Source organism: Hirundo rustica, chromosome 11 (assembly GCF_015227805.2).
Source record: "Hirundo rustica isolate bHirRus1 chromosome 11, bHirRus1.pri.v3, whole genome shotgun sequence".
NCBI lineage: Eukaryota > Metazoa > Chordata > Aves > Passeriformes > Hirundinidae > Hirundo > Hirundo rustica.
Genome location: NC_053460.1, coordinates 9,555,746 through 9,573,236, shown reverse-complemented (window position 1 = coordinate 9,573,236; position 17,491 = coordinate 9,555,746). Strand labels below are relative to the sequence as shown.

Sequence of the window (17,491 nt, the reverse complement as noted above, 5' to 3'; positions counted from 1 at the left end):
AATCCATAATCAAAATGTTTTCTGCAAGGCACCATGTGGGAGCATAATCACACGTGATAAAGCATATCATTATATCTGTGACATAAAAGGAGGCTGAAAAATAGCAAAAATGTTTAGCCAGGAAAATAATGTTTAGTAATTTCTTTCTCCTTTTTTTTTTTTTTAATTTAAAATATATGTGAGACACTTTGTCTTCAAGATTAAGTCAGGGTTTTGTCAGGTTTTGGGGTTTTTTTCCTCTTCTCTGGCATAAATAAATGCTTGCATATATAAATGAGAAGAAAATGTGGCCTCTTTCAGCAATAGCAACTATCTGCCTGTTGCTACCTTAAAATCACAGCAATCACATCTGGTAACTGCCCTTTCCTCATGTTTCCACTAGTTTTCAGACTTCCTCTTGTGGAAGCTTGAGACTGCGCATCTGGATGTTTTAAACATACAAAGGAATTGCTAGAGCAAGCAAAAGGGAAAACGGTGCCGAGAGTTAAGATGTGCAGATAAGCAACTGGTGCACTTTGCAGCTAAAGTAACGGAGTGGGGAAAAGCTTTTTCCAAAGAGGAGGGCACAAATTTAGGCAGAATGAAGACTCACATTGGCTGTGGCTTCGTTTTCAAAGTACTATTCATCCAAGTATATCTTTTTAACAAAACTTTAGCAGCACCGTCACCAATCATTAAGTTTCCTGGAGACAGCACTCCCAAAACAGACAAAGAACTAGCAGTGGTAAGTGTTGGTTTCATCTTTGCTTCAGATTTATATTGTTGTTTCATAAGCAGATGTTTCTTTCTTGTTTCAGCTGAGGCTAAGGAATGACTGTAGCTTTCTTTCCCTGGAGTCTCTGGAAGTGCTAGCTAGCTAGCAAAGGTATCAGCTTTCAAAAGTTAAAACTGGAGCCAAGCAATGTTTCCTCTCTTAAAAATTTTTAAGCCAGCAAAGAAAGTCAGCTTTTGGGGGATTTTTTTTCCCTGAAGTCTCAAGATACAAAATATTTTCATTAAACCATCATGACTATAATCAAAAAATTGCAGTGGTAAGAGGGGAGAAGGGCAAATAAGAGACATCTAATATTTTTACTTAAATCAAGTAGAAATGGGGGCAGTCGAGACTCCCTTAATGCATGTATCACAACTTTCAGAATGTGTTTTCCAGATTGTTTACCGTGTGTTACATAAACACAACTTTAAGAGACACTACAACTGAAAGCTGGCTCGAATTTCAGAAGCCATTGTGACTAGTTTTGACTTTGGAAAACAACCTCACAGAGGTTTCAAGAATTTCTTTTCCCAAAACCCATCTGGAACAAAAAAGGAGTTTGGATTTCTGTGATATTAGCAAATTATAGCAATAATGCTACAGCATTTCATTCTAACCTTTTTTTAGCCATGTGAACATTCATAAAGTGACATTATAGGGAAGTCCATTTAAAGGGAGATTGAGATGGATTATCCTTATTTTAGCATGTAAATTATAGGCTAAATTATAGACTAAAATATTTCTCTTCCTCAGCAGTAAATCTATTTTAAGGAGGATTGAGATAAATTATTCTTATTTTAGGATATAAAGATTTGAAAGTTGGTCACTTTTCCTTAGGAGTTTGTGTGCATCTTGGGAAAGCTTGCCAGGTTAAAGAAGGTCTGGGGGAGGGTAGAGAGAGAATTTCCAGTTGGGAGCTCTGTCGGAAAGTTTAGGAAAAACAGACAAACTGACCCAAATAGGGCATTCCTCAGTGGTTAACAAAACAAACTCACCCAGGGTTTTGCCTCAGCAGCAGAGTACCCAAGAGCTGGGGGTGGGGGCAGTGCATTTGGGAGAGGAAACTGGGGTCTCACGTGTCTAAGAGCAATTTAACCACTCTAAGAGAATCTATTTTCTTAAACACACCCAGGCTTTTATTCAATAACTGGAATCCACATCTCCCCTCATCTCTGTTTCTTTCAAACAACCTATTTATTATGTGTGCTCAGAGGAAAATTACAAGCTGCTTTAACACTGCAGTTCTTCTTTGTCTTTCTTGGGGTATTCTTGGGCAATGCTAACTGGTTGCCTTTCCTCACACCCTCCATCGGAACAGCCCCAACACTCAGCATCAGAACACAAATTGCTATGTTGCAGCTGGACCCTGTTTCATTAACAGGCTGGATCAAAATTCCAGATCACCACAGCTCCCTGCTGACTCTGGGGAAACTGCATTTCACAGCCTAGGCCAAGATGTGGTTTGCATAGACATTACATTTTTTTAAAGATTCTCTCCTCATAGAATAGCTGATCATGGTCATTTCTCATCTTCAGTAAAATCTCCATTTTAGGAAAAAAACTGAAAGGGTTTAGCTTTTTATTTAGAATCCTAGCAAGTAAAATTCTTTACCACGCCTCAGTTTATATTTTTGATTGTATAGCTTGCTCCCAAACCTAAAATGGCAAGAGCAGCAGCCTGGTTTTTCAGTAGTCAGTCCTGATGTATAGTCTCTATTACACCATGGGGGATGCAAGCAGAAACATTGGAAAATCCAACAAACTACATGAAATGAAAATTAGGATAAGAACCAAACTGGCTTGTTTGATTATGTTCTTAATGCATTCCACATAATTTCCAGGCCCCATTAACTATGTGTGAAGAGCAGCTCAGTGGAAGCAAAGATGAAACCTCTGTGTCCTTTATTTTGCTAGTGCCACAGTCCCCACTGGAGAAATACCACATCAGAAGTTACAAGAATCACAAAAACTAGCCATAGTCCGTGCTTAATCATGATGGATGGAGGACCCCCTGAAGGAAATGGTGTAACATCTCGATTAAATCTTCTTCTGAGTAATCTCTGAACCATTTCCTATGCTGGGCAGATGAGGTTAGCCTGGACTTTGTGACGAAGGTGGTGAAAGCTAGACTTGACCAACTGCAGTTATCAAACATCCTCTGCTTTATGTTGCTGGTGTTGTGGGTTTATGCCCAGTCTCCTGGGTGAATTTTAGCAATTAATCAGATACATGAAACAAGGTTTCTCTCGGGAATACTTGCTGGCACAAGGACTTAAATGTGCAGTCATTTTGTCAGGCTTCTTGTAATCCTCAGTTTGAAAGAGTTCTCCTTGATATTCCTCATCTATTTTTGGCAAATATACCTTTATCTTACGCAGGTGTTCTTACGCAGGTGTTTTCCTCCCTTGGACTTGTATCTGGGATACAATACCTGAAGGGTGGCTCTTCCTCAGCTGCAGACTGTTTTTACTGGAGATATCAGTAACTTGGAATCTTCCAGTCTCACAGCACCGTTGGCAGGGGCATCTCTCAGCTCTGTGCAGTGCCAAGCACACATTTGGGTGCAGTTTGGGAATACTTACCGTTTGACATGGCTGTAGCTTTTCTTTCACAGAGGGGCATAAAACCTGTAAACTCATCCTTAAGAGAAGGGGAGGAGACTTTTGTGGGTATTATTTTAGGAGATAAAAATAATGTGTTTTGTGCCATCTTTTGGGTCCCTTATGACCACTCCTTCTAATGAGAAAGAACTTTGTGAACTGCTACCATGGCTGCATGGTAGCATCAATGTGGCCATAATGTGCTGGAGCATTCAATGGAGTTTTAAATATGCAAACATTGATTGGCTGCAGTGTCCAAGCATCTGAGATGTTACCAAATACGTTCTTCCTCAGGTCTTTGCAATGTTTGACTCAAAAGCAAACACATCCAACATTCAAACAACTCGGTCTGGTTTGGATAAAGTATGGAGTTTTTCTTTGCATCAATGTGGTCTCATTTGTGGGGTTGCTTTGGTTTCTTGAGAAGTTTCTCAATAATGCACATTCTTCCAAAAAATCATTGCACAAAATCTAAAACTTTAAGCATATTTATACATCATAAACAGAAAAAGACAAACCCATTTTTACTAAGTAGTTCTGCATTAAAGGTCAATGCTCTAATAACTAAAAGCAATTCTTTAAGTAAAGGTCATAGCTAATAACAGAAATGATTGTTTAATTAGCAACATCACGTGATCAAGGATGCTTTGTGTCAGTTAAGGAGATTCTGCTGGTCCCTCACTTACTTGCAATTGTAATTTTGAAAAGAAAACTTGAAAATTACAGGTGGAAAGCTTACATGGAGTTATAGTAGTTATTTATATATTTATAATGGTTAACTATTTATTTTATGAATTTTAAAGTCTCTGTTCTCTGGTTTTTTTTCCAAAGCAATACCTGAATAAATACTATGGCTGCCCAAAAGACAGTTGCAATTTATTCGTCCTGAAGGATACTCTGAAGAAAATGCAGAAATTTTTTGGGCTGCCTGAAACAGGAGATCTGGATCAAAATACGATTGAGACAATGAAGAAACCCCGCTGTGGTAACCCTGACGTAGCCAATTACAACTTCTTTGCAAGAAAGCCGAAATGGGAAAAGAATCATATAACATACAGGTACAGACTGGTAATGGTGGGTTCTGTTAACATATACCCATAGCACTTCCAAGAACTAAAGGGACTTAGAAATGCAGTAGCTATTTAGAGGGCTAGACAAGATTCCTTGAATTCGAACCTCCTGGTGTTCGGATAACTACCAAATGCTGCAACAAATACCTCTGTCATTTCAAATTGTAATATATCAGGAAGAATCATCTCAACATCAACTTTCTGGTTCTGGTTGAAACGAAAGAGATTTTGGGTTTACTCTTCGCTCTGCAGCAAACACCCTAAGGGAGCAGGACCAGGAATATCTCACCTGCCCATCTGCTCCAGGAGGACCAAAGTACTTATTGATGGCAGAGGCCAAACTCCTCTTCATTCTGCAGTCCTAAAAAGGAGATGATTAAATAAATTTTAAAATCAAACGGTTGTATTTCAGATACATACAAACATGAGTTACAATAAGCCTGTTGCAATAAGTTTGGCATGTTCTAATTTTGTCTTCTTCTGAATAGTTAAGGACCAATACAGCTCCCATTGTGGTAAAAAACTCATTACCTTAGGTGGTCCATGAACAAATACTTACCAGCAATGAGGAAAAACAGCAGATTTCTCTTAACTGCTTGACTTAGTCTGCTGTTCCCTCACAAGTTTGGACTCAAAGGATCCCTTGGGCTGCAACTAATCTAATAAAGACTGAAAAAAACTGTGGCAGCTCTCAAAACCCCTACTTGCTGATGTGCTTCTTTTGAATCTTCCTCCTCCTCCTTAGGCACAAAGTAGTTTCCCTCACTATGCACAGTCCTAGAAGAAAAGAATTGGAAACTTTTCTTTAAATGGATTATAGCAGGCTATAATATAAGGCACTAAGAAGTCCAATTAAAATATACAAAGAAGAAGAAAGCAACACATTTAAGAGTTTGTCCCTTTCTCAAGTCAAGCCTACAGCTTTATCTTACATGCTTTTTCCTATTTCCCCATGTATCTTATTGCCAATGTATCCCACACACAGGTAAAGGATTCCTGAGGGATTAAACAATCTACAGATAGCAGCACAGGTGAGGGAGAAGGGCTGCTTTTCTGTTCTTATTAAAGAACAAAACAATCCACACTTGAAACTTTCAGAATGTTACCGAGCTCCTTTTCCGGTCTCAGTGCTGATGCAAAACCCAGAATGTTTTGTGCAAGGCCCACTGCCATCCAGGCTTTACAGCCTCTGGATTTATAATTTTCTTCTTGCTGCTGAGTCAATTCCAAAAGAAAATAAACGGTAAGTGCCACATCTAAACACTTCTCTGAGTCAAAGGGAGAAGTTTAGATCTCAGGTGCAGCAGTGTTACCTCTTATCTGAGATCACTGCTGAGCCTACTCAGAGTGTTGAGCAGTAAACAACTGATACAGGGAGGATGTTTGTGTGTTACTTAACTGTTGCTTTTATCCCGAAGGATTATAGGCTATACCCCGGATTTGGATCCTGAGACAGTAGATGACGCCTTTGCTCGAGCCTTTCAAGTCTGGAGTGATGTCACACCACTGAGATTTAACCGAATAAATGATGGAGAAGCAGACATTATGATTAATTTTGGCCGATGGGGTATATTTTTTTTCTATTTTTACTTATGTTTTTGGTTTTGTTCCTTTCATTAATCCTCAGTTTTGAATGATCCACCCAAGGTTTGACTTTCTGGCAAACCTTGTCCTAGTTCACACTTGGCTCATACAAGCTAAGATCTAATTTCACTAAGAATTTTTCTTATAAGAAAGAGAGAGAGAGAGAGAAGTATTTATACAATATCCTTACACTATATTTATCTTTCCAAAAGAGAATTGCTAGGGCCAACATTTTACTTTTAAATTTACAAATCAGAAATAGAACTGAGACATATTGGTACAGATCTTCGATGGTGTGAGCTGGCTTTCTGCCACAGAAGAGAATGGAATGCCATCATACCATTTATTTATAGCTCTGTATGCTGTTTTCCAGTGATAGTGGTGAGGGCTCTAACATATTAGAGCTTAAAAATGGATTTGTGACTTCCAACTTTGACTCCATAGCTGGTTTCCATTCTTTTAGCATGGCAGAATGCAAGCTTCCAATGCATTTTTTGGTCTTGAAGAATTTAAAAATACGGATCATAAGCTGAACTATGGTTTGAGTACAGCTGATAATGGGTGACTTGCTTCATTTTCATTGTGCACATCTTCTCAATTAATTTGGGTTTCCTCTGAAAGAATGTTTATGGCTATCCGATGTAAACATGGGGCATTTAACTTCTTCTAGACAGTTGCAGAATTTTTTATACTAATGAAGACACTTGTGGGGCCAATTACTTGGGAGGTAGATTTTGGAAGTGTACAGTTCAAAGAATAACTGAACTCTTTGTAAGAGCCTTCATTTCAAGCTGGTTTACCTTGCTTCAGCTTCTGATGAGTTGACCTCAAAAGCTGCAGAGATTCTGTACACTCAGGACTTCAGATCCTCATCCAGACTGGCTTGGTTTCCAAAAAAAAAAAAAAAAAAAAAAAAAAAAAAAAAAAAAAAAAAAGTCTTACAAAAGCAGAAGTGTTTCTGCTGGTTTTAGTACTTGCTGGCTATAGCCAGCTAAGCAACTGTGGGTAAAGAGCTCCTTCCACATTCAGTCATTCCTATCACTTTACTGCTTGTCAGATTCACAGCGGCTGAAACATCCATGAGGTTTCTTCATTTTTATCTTTTCTCTTCAGTAAAGGGTCTGCCTTGGAATAAATGGGATTACAGTCCCTAATATATGTCCAAATCTTGTCCTTCACAACTGATGCTCTAGTCTCCTGAAGGGAATTAACTGAACTAGTATTAGGAGTGACAGCAGCCTGAAATCAGTGTAACAGAGGAGAGAATTAGGCCTGTGTATTTAGGGCTTCTGTTCCATGCCAAGACATAAGACCAAAAAACCAGAAATGATGCAACTGGAGATACTGGCAGCCAGCTTTGATGTGCAGGTCAGCGTGGTGGGAGAGCTATGAATACCAGGGCTATGCCCGTGCCAGCCTGCCTTACCCACAAGTGGTGTACTTCCAAGAAAAGCCTACAGTGTAATAACAGGAGAGCTGCTTAACCTGCTGCTGCCCTGTGAGCTGCCTGGGTCTTGGAGTGCTCAAAGTGAAGGAGGAATAGGCTTCTTCAGGGCTCAGAGCAGCAGCAGCAAGCTGGCTTTCCAGAGCTCACTGCTGAGACACCCAGCTGTGCCTTCCTGCCGAGGCAGTGAATGTCCTGCACAAAGGAAAGAGAGAGCAATCTGAGATGATGCAGAAAAGAGCAGCCTGCAAAGTGAAATCTGCCCTTACTTTCCAATCTCCGTGCTGGAGAGTGATATGAACTAGCTGAAAATACCCCTCATCTACAATATTTAAGTTACAACTCCCTATCAGCTCCCTACTGAGAAAAAGCACTGTGTATGCTGTCATACATCCCATGTACGATACTTCACTGTCCTTCCCAACTTCTGGTTTCTTTCTACCATAGAGAGAGAAAATACCATGCTGTGACAACTGCAGGATTGACACTTCATGTTCTTTGTAAGAACTGGCTGCTTCTCTTCTGGATCAGTCTTGCTAGCACAACCCAAACCAGTAAATTCACTCACTAAAGTATTCTGCTGCTGTCTTGGATGGGAAAGTACACATGATAATCATCATTCATGTTGAGACTCTACCTGAGTTCATTAGAAACTGCTCTTTTTTGTCTGTTTGCTCCTGCAGAACATGGTGATGGCTATCCATTTGATGGCAAAGATGGTCTCCTGGCTCATGCCTTTGCACCAGGGCCAGGAATTGGAGGAGACTCCCATTTTGATGATGATGAACTGTGGACTCTTGGGGAGGGACAAGGTACCAGATTTTTTCATGTTTCATGTTTCAAAACATATGGCCTGCTGGCTGCTCTATTTTAAAGCTGCATTAAAATGCTTTCTTTGTCAGTCAATATTAGGAGGTAAAAATTCATTTATACCATTTAAAATGTATGCCATGAAAAAATGCTATGGGTAAGTGACTTATCTATGCATTAGTATTTATTCCAGGCCCAAAACTGTATTCAAAAGACCACATGTGACAAATGAAATAAACCCCAGGATCTGGGTGTGTCTGTGTTTCCACCCTGTCCCCCCACGCTACAGCAAATGTCATGCAAGGCCCGTTGGAAATACCAAAGTGGTTTATGAGGCACGAGGCATGTTCAGCTCATGTTCAGCTGCTGCCTGGAACCTTTGAAACTATACTGAACATTTTAGACCATATTACTTAAGAATTACTAAATTACTAAATGTATTAACAGCACGTTTTTAACTCTGCCTTGCCATAGTAACAACATATATATTTTTGTGGGCTCATTCTAACACTTCACCATGAGTAATATCCATGTAATTATTTTTAAATTACCAGTTTGTATTTCAGCTATGATCATCTTGCCAATAGAGAGACCAGCAGCATATTGAATTTCAAAGTGGAAATTTAGGCTGCATTTCTATATCAGTATCTTCCAGGAAAAGAAGATGTCCAGAAGTTGTATTTTTTGTATCAGCTGGTGGCTAATTTTACGACTGTATTTCTTCTCCTTATAGTGGTCAGAGTGAAGTATGGAAATGCAGATGGTGAATATTGCAAATTTCCCTTCTGGTTCAATGGCAAGGAATACAACAGCTGCACAGATGCAGGACGCAATGACGGGTTCCTCTGGTGTTCCACAACCAAAGACTTCGATGCAGATGGGAAATATGGATTTTGTCCCCATGAGTGTAAGTAGACCAATGTTTCTACTGTTTTTTTTTCCTGGCAGACTGTTCCCTTCTTTGCTCATCCACTTCTTGTGCTTTTCCTACTTCCTTCCTTTTCAGATAAAGGAACGAATGTCTTTCAGAAATCATAACAACATATCAGTACCTGTACAAAATTATTAGAAGTCCATGAAAACTAAGTCTGCACTTAATTTCTACCTTCTTGGAATATGGATAGAACTCTCTTTCACAAGAATTTTATTTCATATTTGGAAACATTCATTTGCAGATTAGACAAAGTATATGTCTTCATGTTGCCATAACTATTTTAAATTATATACAAGATTATCATTATTATCTTTCAAATTTATTTATGACAATATGTTTCCTGTTAGAACAACAGGAACACATATTTCTGTGCTTGAAAATCTTGATGAGTCTTTACCACTTGAGGATACAACATTTCAGACAATTTATTGGTATGACTGTTAATTTCATCTCCTGTACATCACATGGCAGGAAACCTTTAGAGAAGCAATTAAGAATAATTGGCTGTAGCCTACTGAGGTAATTTATCAGCAGTGAGAAGAGTAGAGAAGGTAAGGTGCTTTCAGCCACTCATTCCGCCTCCTGTTTGCTAATTCCTGGCACATATATTAACAGCCATTCCCAGTACTGCAGTTTCCCATGTTCATTTTTTTCCCTTTGTACAGAACCGACTATTAGCTTTGGGGAGTGTTTCATCACTATTTTTACCTTTCATATCAAGCCCTGGGTCACTAAAACTCCTGCCTACTACTCCTGAGTGAAAAAAAAAAAAAAAAAAAAAATAATAAGAGCGTTTTGAAAGAGAACAAATCAGAAAGCAATGGTGCTTTTTTCTGATTCATGCTAATCCTGCTTGAAACAATAGTACTAATTTATTTATAATATTATGGCTACGTGCAGTCAGTATGAAAAAAGATATTGCAGATTGCTAAAAGAAAATTAGTGATGCTTAAGCCTCAAGCTAAAAAAACATGTTGAGGGGTTTGCCAGCCCAAGAGTGCACAAGTAGAGCCCAATATGTCCCAGCACACAAGTACTGTCACATATGTACATGTATGAATATGTATGTCTGAAAAGAAACACATTTTTCAAAACTTTGCAGATATGTGTACAAAGAAAAAGTTGAAAACAGGATTCTCTGGAGTCCTGTTGCAGCCAAATATTAAATGGATTCTTGCTTGACAAATTTTTGGGCTTTTTCAAGCAGGACCATCCAGTTTCAAATACAAGATTACATATTGCCTGCACCAGGATGGTGGTAGTTTCCAAAGACAATGTGTTGTAGTACACATCAGTCTTCTAGCCCTAATGTGGTAAAAAGTTATTCTTTAATTTCCAAACCCCCAGTTGCCTGTTATAGATCACATTTAGAGCTGGGATCTACCCTGGTGACAGCTCTTTATACAGCTATAGAAGATGAACAAGCAGGAGCATGAACTTTACACAGACTACAATTAATTTTTTTAAAAGTTATTGTTAGTGGTATGACTTTCAGAATATTTACTTCAGCAGGCTATGTGTGCACATGCACATTACTGCACAAGATTTCTTTTTTGTGAAACTTTGCCATCTCCTTAATTTCCCACCTTTCCACAAATCTCCTGTTCTTCAGGTTGATTCTTTCAGCCAGAAAAGAGAAAAATTTTGCTCATTTCTTTAAAATACTGCAAGGACTCAGATACAGTCAGAAAGAAGCACAGATTATAGGCAGCTGGAGAAATGGAGATCCACATACCCTGACTGATGCACCTTTGTAACTTCCTAAAATCATGCAAAGCTGAAAATGTAAGCAGTGAAGCACTGTAAGGGAGAGATGGTTCTGAAAGTGAAGTTCCTGGAAATGCCAGTGTCAAGGTTTCTGAAATGGAACAGAAGAGTTTCAGCCTTTTGTTTCTGATGTAATTGTTTTGCAAGATCCATGAACAGTTATGCACAGATGTTTCCTATTAAATGCAGAGTGGCATTGTTCACTCATTATTCCAAGGCACCATTTGCTAAATCCCAGCTAATAAATTCAGATAGGGGAGGATTTACATCAGAGAGTCTGTGTTGGGGGCAGCATTCCTGGTTGTTGGCCTTTGTTTCTCTCATGTTTAACTCACTGAAGTTAGTTTCAATTCTGCTCATTATAGAGCCACAGTGCATATATGGAAACATCTTTAATGTTATTTTCTAAAGTTAATCCCAATTCTGTGCCCCAATTTTATAAACTGATTGAACTATAGGTTGTCAAAGCAGAAGGTAAAGCAGAAAGTTATGTACCTACTACACAAATCTTACACAGGTGTGCTGAACTTTTCCTTTGCCATATGGGATCAAGGGATCTTGATATCTCTGATTTCCAAACTCCACTGACACTACAGGCAGTTTAGGCTCCTGCTTTTGGTCCTCCAATATCCAACAATCTCTTCTCTGCCTGTACCTCGCTCACACTCATCCCAGTTCCTGCAGTCTGCTGCTCAACCCCTCTCCCAGGCTGAACCCTCCTGAAGCTGCAGCTCCCTCCACCTTGGATCTGTGCCACAGGGCTTTAGCAGCCCTCCAGCCTGAGGTTTCCTGACATCACAACTGGTTGATTTTTCTAGGAAGAGCTAAAAGTGAAGTTCACATATGTCCAGTCTGAATCTGCTCTCACTTCAGTGTATCTTTGCCAGTTTTTAAACTGCTGAGCTTACCCTGATGCAGAACAAGGCCCTTTAAGATCCCCTTACAAGTAAATTAGGATTTTGTTTTGGGGAAACTGTCCCAGTCTCCAACTTTCATTTGCATTAAAGCAATTTTATAGAAAGGAGGGGGGATGGAAAACTTAACAAACCATTGTTGTTACCATCACATGATGTAGCCTTAAGCAAAATGAAAAACTGCATTCTGACTGTGACTCAGAAAGGCTCCATGCAAAGTAAGAGACTGGCTTTCCATATGGTTTTTGCAACTTAGCCACATGTAAACCAATATAAAAAAGGCTATTAAAATGCAGAGTTTGCCAGACCTAGAGCTGGAAGCAGCTCATGGTGAGTCATCTAAACAACTCCGTTTAACTTTGCTCTCCAACGTTATCATTACATTTTTATAAAAATAAAGTCCTTCTCCAGTCACAATAGCCACAGTCCTAGTTAATGCACCTTTCCTATCTTAGTACGGTGTCTGAGACAAAACCCAACATTTGCAGCTTGCTCTTTGGGGGAGGCACAGTGTGTGTTGCAGACAGGACCCCATCCATGCCCAGGATGCAGAAGGATAGAATCACTCTTCGTAGGCAGAGCAGAAGTTCAGCAAACTTCTGTGTGTGAGCCAGGCCTGCAAAGCTCTGAGTCCTCTCATTTGTGGGACTGGAACTTCTATAATTTACTGGTTCATGTTCCTGATGCTGTGGCCAAGTACTAGTTTAAGTGTAAAAGGCAAAATGGACCATCTGTGTCACAACAGCCCATTGTCAAGAACCCTTCCCCAGTCACTCTTAAGCAGAAGAGGTCTGGGGGGGTTATTTAGTGCTACTCTAAAGAAGCACACACATAAACAACGCCTCTTCCCACTGCTGTACCAGACTAAGCAAAGACAAACCCCCTCAGATCTTGTAATGGCTGTTTAGTCATCAAAAACAACAGCAAAGTTAGAAACAACCTGCCAAGCTGTCCCACATACATATTTGGGTTTTAGCTGCAGCTTTAAACTGGATGAGAGAGAGGGAGAAAGATGCCCTTGGACACCTTAAAAACACCTAATCATGTATGCTTTACATTGGGAACTTGAACAGATAAGTCATTCTGCAGTGTTGCTCTTAAAACTCCAGGGGAATTAGCATATGAATGCATGAAGGATTTTTTTTTTTTATCTCTGTTTAGGGCAAGGCCTAGAGGTTGCTGCTTTCACAGTTTCCTCAGCACATTGTCCTGCCACAGAGGATTCCCACTGGCAGAGCAGCCAGGAGAAGACAGACGGATTCACAAGATGTCTGATACTCCAAGCCACCTGAATTTTCATTTGAATTCAATTTGAACTCACATTTTTTTAAATACCAACATGTGAGATTGTATCTGTCTTCCTCTAGATATTCCAGAAAGTTTAGTAAAATCCTAAAACCAATCCCAGAACTCAAGTCATTTTAATCTGAATCATTTTAATCCCTCATCAATAATCCCTCAAAAATTTCTGTTTCTCAGGATTTAACAATGGGGCCTTCTTTGTGCATATGGATAGACAATAAACACTCTTCATCCCCTCCCCCAGAAGACCAATACAAAACCTTCAGGAACACTGATCAAGCAAAGGACAGGAGAAGCTTCCAGTGTTCAGCTTTCTTGGACCAGTCATACTTGTCCTCTCCTGCTTCTCTATTGAGTGGCAGAGCAGGGATTCTCAGAAATGAGAAACAAACATAGAGGAAGAACCTACAGGTTGTAATTCGATTTTATTGTACACCAGCATATTAGAGAAACTCTGCCCAAAGTCTCACTCAAGCTAACATCTCTGACAGAAGGCAAATGAATTAGCACAGAGCTAAGGAACATGAGTGATTTGCTCAGAACCCTCTATCTAAATGCTGTTTTAAGAAGGAATATCAAGTTTGTGCTATGAATTTGTGTTTAGATCAATCAACCATTCCCTTTTACGCACTTGAGAGACTGTAACAGCCCTGGCCTCTCTTGCCAAGGTGTTTCAATGCCGATGTAAAACAGAGGTTCTGAGCGCGGAGTACATCACAACTGACAGGTGTCCAAGGTCTGTCCAGACCTGGGCACACTCCCACAGGCACACTGTGATTCCCTGTTGATATTGAGCTTTGTGTACTGACATTTTCCTCCCTCGTTCTCCCTACAGCACTTTTTACAATGGGTGGCAATGGTGATGGGCAGCCGTGCAAATTTCCCTTCAAATTCCAAGGCCAGTCCTATGACCAGTGCACAACAGAAGGCAGGACAGATGGATACCGATGGTGTGGGACCACTGAAGACTACGACAGAGATAAGAAATATGGATTCTGTCCAGAGACTGGTACGAGGACAGTTGCTTACATAACACCATCTAATTGGCATTGTTTTAACAAGTCTCCTTTGGCACACTTTCACCAGAGCACACAAAAGCTGATGAGTTAGACAAAATTTCAGCAGAGGTGGCCAAAGGTGTAACTGGAACAGGAGCAATCTGTTGGTGTGTACCAGCACAGGTTTGTCAGGAATACACGAATGGCATTGAACCTACAAATGCACGGCTACCACTGCAGGATAATGACAAGGAGATTACAATTCGTTAATGGCCTTGGAAAAGAAGTCTCATGAGACAGAAGAAAGTATGAATGACATTTTAGCTTAATGTACTTACCATGTACACTTGTAAAAAGAAATCCTGTTTAGTAGATTAAGTTTGTGTTAATAGATTTTTTCAGCAATACAAAAGAACTAAGTGAAATGGTTTAGTCACAAAAAGAAATTTCAGCTTTCTTCAGACTTTTTTGTACTTTCTAATTTGAGTTTTACTACATAAAGGAACAAAATTTAATTTATAGTGTTGAATAGCTTGGCAGGTGTTCATTTTATGACACTAGAGCCATAAGCATAGAGACGAAGTGAACCATGACAGTTCTAAAATCTGGCTTTTAACAGAGCTAAGGGGAAGCTACATTCAAACCTACATGCATCTGTATCCTGCTTTTTGATTTTTTGGGGTCTCTTGAAAATGGCCTAACCATTTGCAATACATCTTTAATGTACTGATATTTGGCTTTCTGTTACTTTTGATAACCAGGTGTAACCCTTCCATTTTATATTACAGATGTTAAAAATAAAAAAGAAAAAGAAAAGAAAGAACCAAACTCATTATAACTTGCTACAAGTTTAGGAAGAGAAATTTCTAAAGGATCATTCAACAGACAAAAAAAAAGTATATCTAGAATCAATGTATTCAAAGTCCTAGGTAACACAGTTGTTATCATTTGAACTGAGAAATATGCTTAGTTAAAGCTTCTTTTTTTTCCAGCATAAAAGGCTATTAATAAATAAAAATTAATGAGAAGGAAATACTAAGAAATAATTAGAAGTACAACCAGCTTTGCTTCTGTATTGCTGTCATGTATCTTCCCACAAGACAGACCATAATTTGAAAGGAACTGTAATTGCCAGATAGCAGTGTAAATGAATTTAAATGAGTTTTATATTATTTTCATATTCTGTTCATGATATCTACTTTAAACTGTTATTTTAAATGCAGTTCCACCCTCTCCCCTCTAGAAATACTTGTACCTGTATACACAAATGTTATTTCTTATATATTACTGCCATATAGGAGAACATAGATGAGAACACAGGGGAAAACATTCTCAAGTTTTTACAAAAATATTGATTGAAAATTTAATATAGTCTTTTCTTTAGAAAATGTTTAAAATCACATTATTTTAAACTGTACCCTGCTGTCAGGGTATATAAAGTTTATTCTTCAGTGGGACATGCACCAGCCAAGTGGATATTCAATAGCTCTTTAACCTTTCTGACAATAACCCTACCTTCCACCTAAACACTTTAAACACTCTAAAATAACACCAGGAATGAGCATTAATGAGATACTTGCTGGGCAATTACCTTCCACAAAACACTGTTGAACTGCTGCTTTCTCAGAGCCCTGAACATAAGTCCAGGGCTCCTTCTCACCCCCACAAAAACTATTGGCAAGTCCATTGCAATGGCAACGTGTAGACTTTTTCCTTTTTAATTCTGTCAGACAATTTTCAAATATTATTTTTAATCTTACTCTTAATATTACTAGAAGGATTGCAGTATTTCTGCTTCCTTTCTGCTTTTAGTGTAGTTAAGAAGACCCAAAAGGTATCCCCTTCTCACTGTGTTTTCCTGTCATTTCCCACAGCCATGTCAACAGTTGGTGGAAATTCCGAGGGAGCTCCTTGTGTTTTCCCCTTCATCTTCCTTGGCAACAAATATGAGTCGTGCACGAGCGCCGGGCGCAACGATGGCAAGCTCTGGTGTGCCTCCACCAGCAGCTACGACGACGACCGCAAGTGGGGCTTTTGTCCAGATCAAGGTAACACCTCTTGTCAGGGCAATACACAGGCAACTGAGCAGTGCCCACACCCGTGGCAGCACATCTGCAATGATTTCACACTCATCACTCCTGTTGGTTACAGCACTTCTCCCCAGCCTGAAATCTGAGCAAAATCCCTATACTGAAACATGAGACTGCAGCTAGAGAGTCACACCCAGAGCTCATCTGAAATATTCAGATTTTCTAAATCTGTAGTGGTGCAGGATCCTTCCAAAATACAAAACCATGAAATAAATTAATAAATCAATAGATTTTTTCCTCCCCATCAGTTTTTCCTTCCAAGGCTAAAAGCTGTGGCTCTTAGTACTGTAGTATCTCACTAATGTGCAATAAATTAGGAAAATAATGTGCAATAAATTTGCTGTTGCAAATTAGGAAAAAACACTAAATGTAAAAAATTAATACATTTGTGATTGATATTGCGAAGGATGAAAAACAGGTTTAAAAAGCAAGTGAGACGGTATAAACCTTATGTGGTGAATATAGCTATTTAAAATACATTTGGTTAATATTTGCCATATTTTAATATGGGCAAAAGGCTTTTTACATATTTACAAATAAATGCTAGATTTGGGGAGTTATTCTAGGAAAAAAGAAAACTGCCAAATTTCAGAGACTCTTTGGGCATAATTGATAAAATGTAATCCTACGATAAAAGGTTATTTCTAACATAATAATATTAGGTACACCAGTACTGATTCAGAGTCTGTTCCCAGAGACACATATTTACAGATCTGTTTATCACTTGCAAGCCATTTCAGGGTGAAAAGGAAGACTTGATATCTAGATTCAAAGTTCAATTCTAAAAGGGATTTCCAATGTCAATTTCTACACTTCCTTTTCTCATACAAGTGTTAAGACTGTGCTCAGAGTCACTTGCATGGGAGACAGCAGCAAAGATCACCTACAAAGGAAGGTTTTAGAATCACCCCAGTGAAACACCATTATTGGCAATCGATGTGATGTTCACCACGGGAGGCTGTAAATATTAATCATTATTATTGATTGTGAATAACATGTGGGGTACAATTCTATTTCAATGCAAGCAGCTAACACTGTCTTACTGTGTTATCCAGGGTACAGTCTCTTCCTGGTTGCTGCCCATGAATTTGGCCATGCTATGGGATTAGAGCACTCTGAGGACCCGGGAGCTCTCATGGCCCCTATCTACACCTACACCAAGAACTTTCGACTTTCTCAGGACGACATTAAAGGGATCCAGGAGCTATATGGTAAAGTCCTCCC

General features: G+C 39.2%; 1 protein-coding gene across 1 annotated transcript in view; it reads left to right on the top strand.

Annotated features, from left to right (window-relative positions):
• Nucleotides 1–378: 378 nt before the first annotated feature.
• The window catches only part of MMP2 (matrix metallopeptidase 2), a 29,512-nt gene continuing 12,399 nt past the window's right edge, over nt 379–17,491 (top strand). Inside the window, exons 1-8 of the mRNA XM_040075410.2 lie at nt 379–724; nt 4,186–4,412; nt 5,843–5,991; nt 8,136–8,264; nt 8,996–9,169; nt 14,015–14,188; nt 16,052–16,225; nt 17,323–17,478. Coding sequence (XP_039931344.1) covers nt 581–724; nt 4,186–4,412; nt 5,843–5,991; nt 8,136–8,264; nt 8,996–9,169; nt 14,015–14,188; nt 16,052–16,225; nt 17,323–17,478 — 1,327 coding nt within the window. The 5' untranslated portion in view covers nt 379–580. The remainder of the gene's footprint in view (nt 725–4,185; nt 4,413–5,842; nt 5,992–8,135; nt 8,265–8,995; nt 9,170–14,014; nt 14,189–16,051; nt 16,226–17,322; nt 17,479–17,491) is intronic.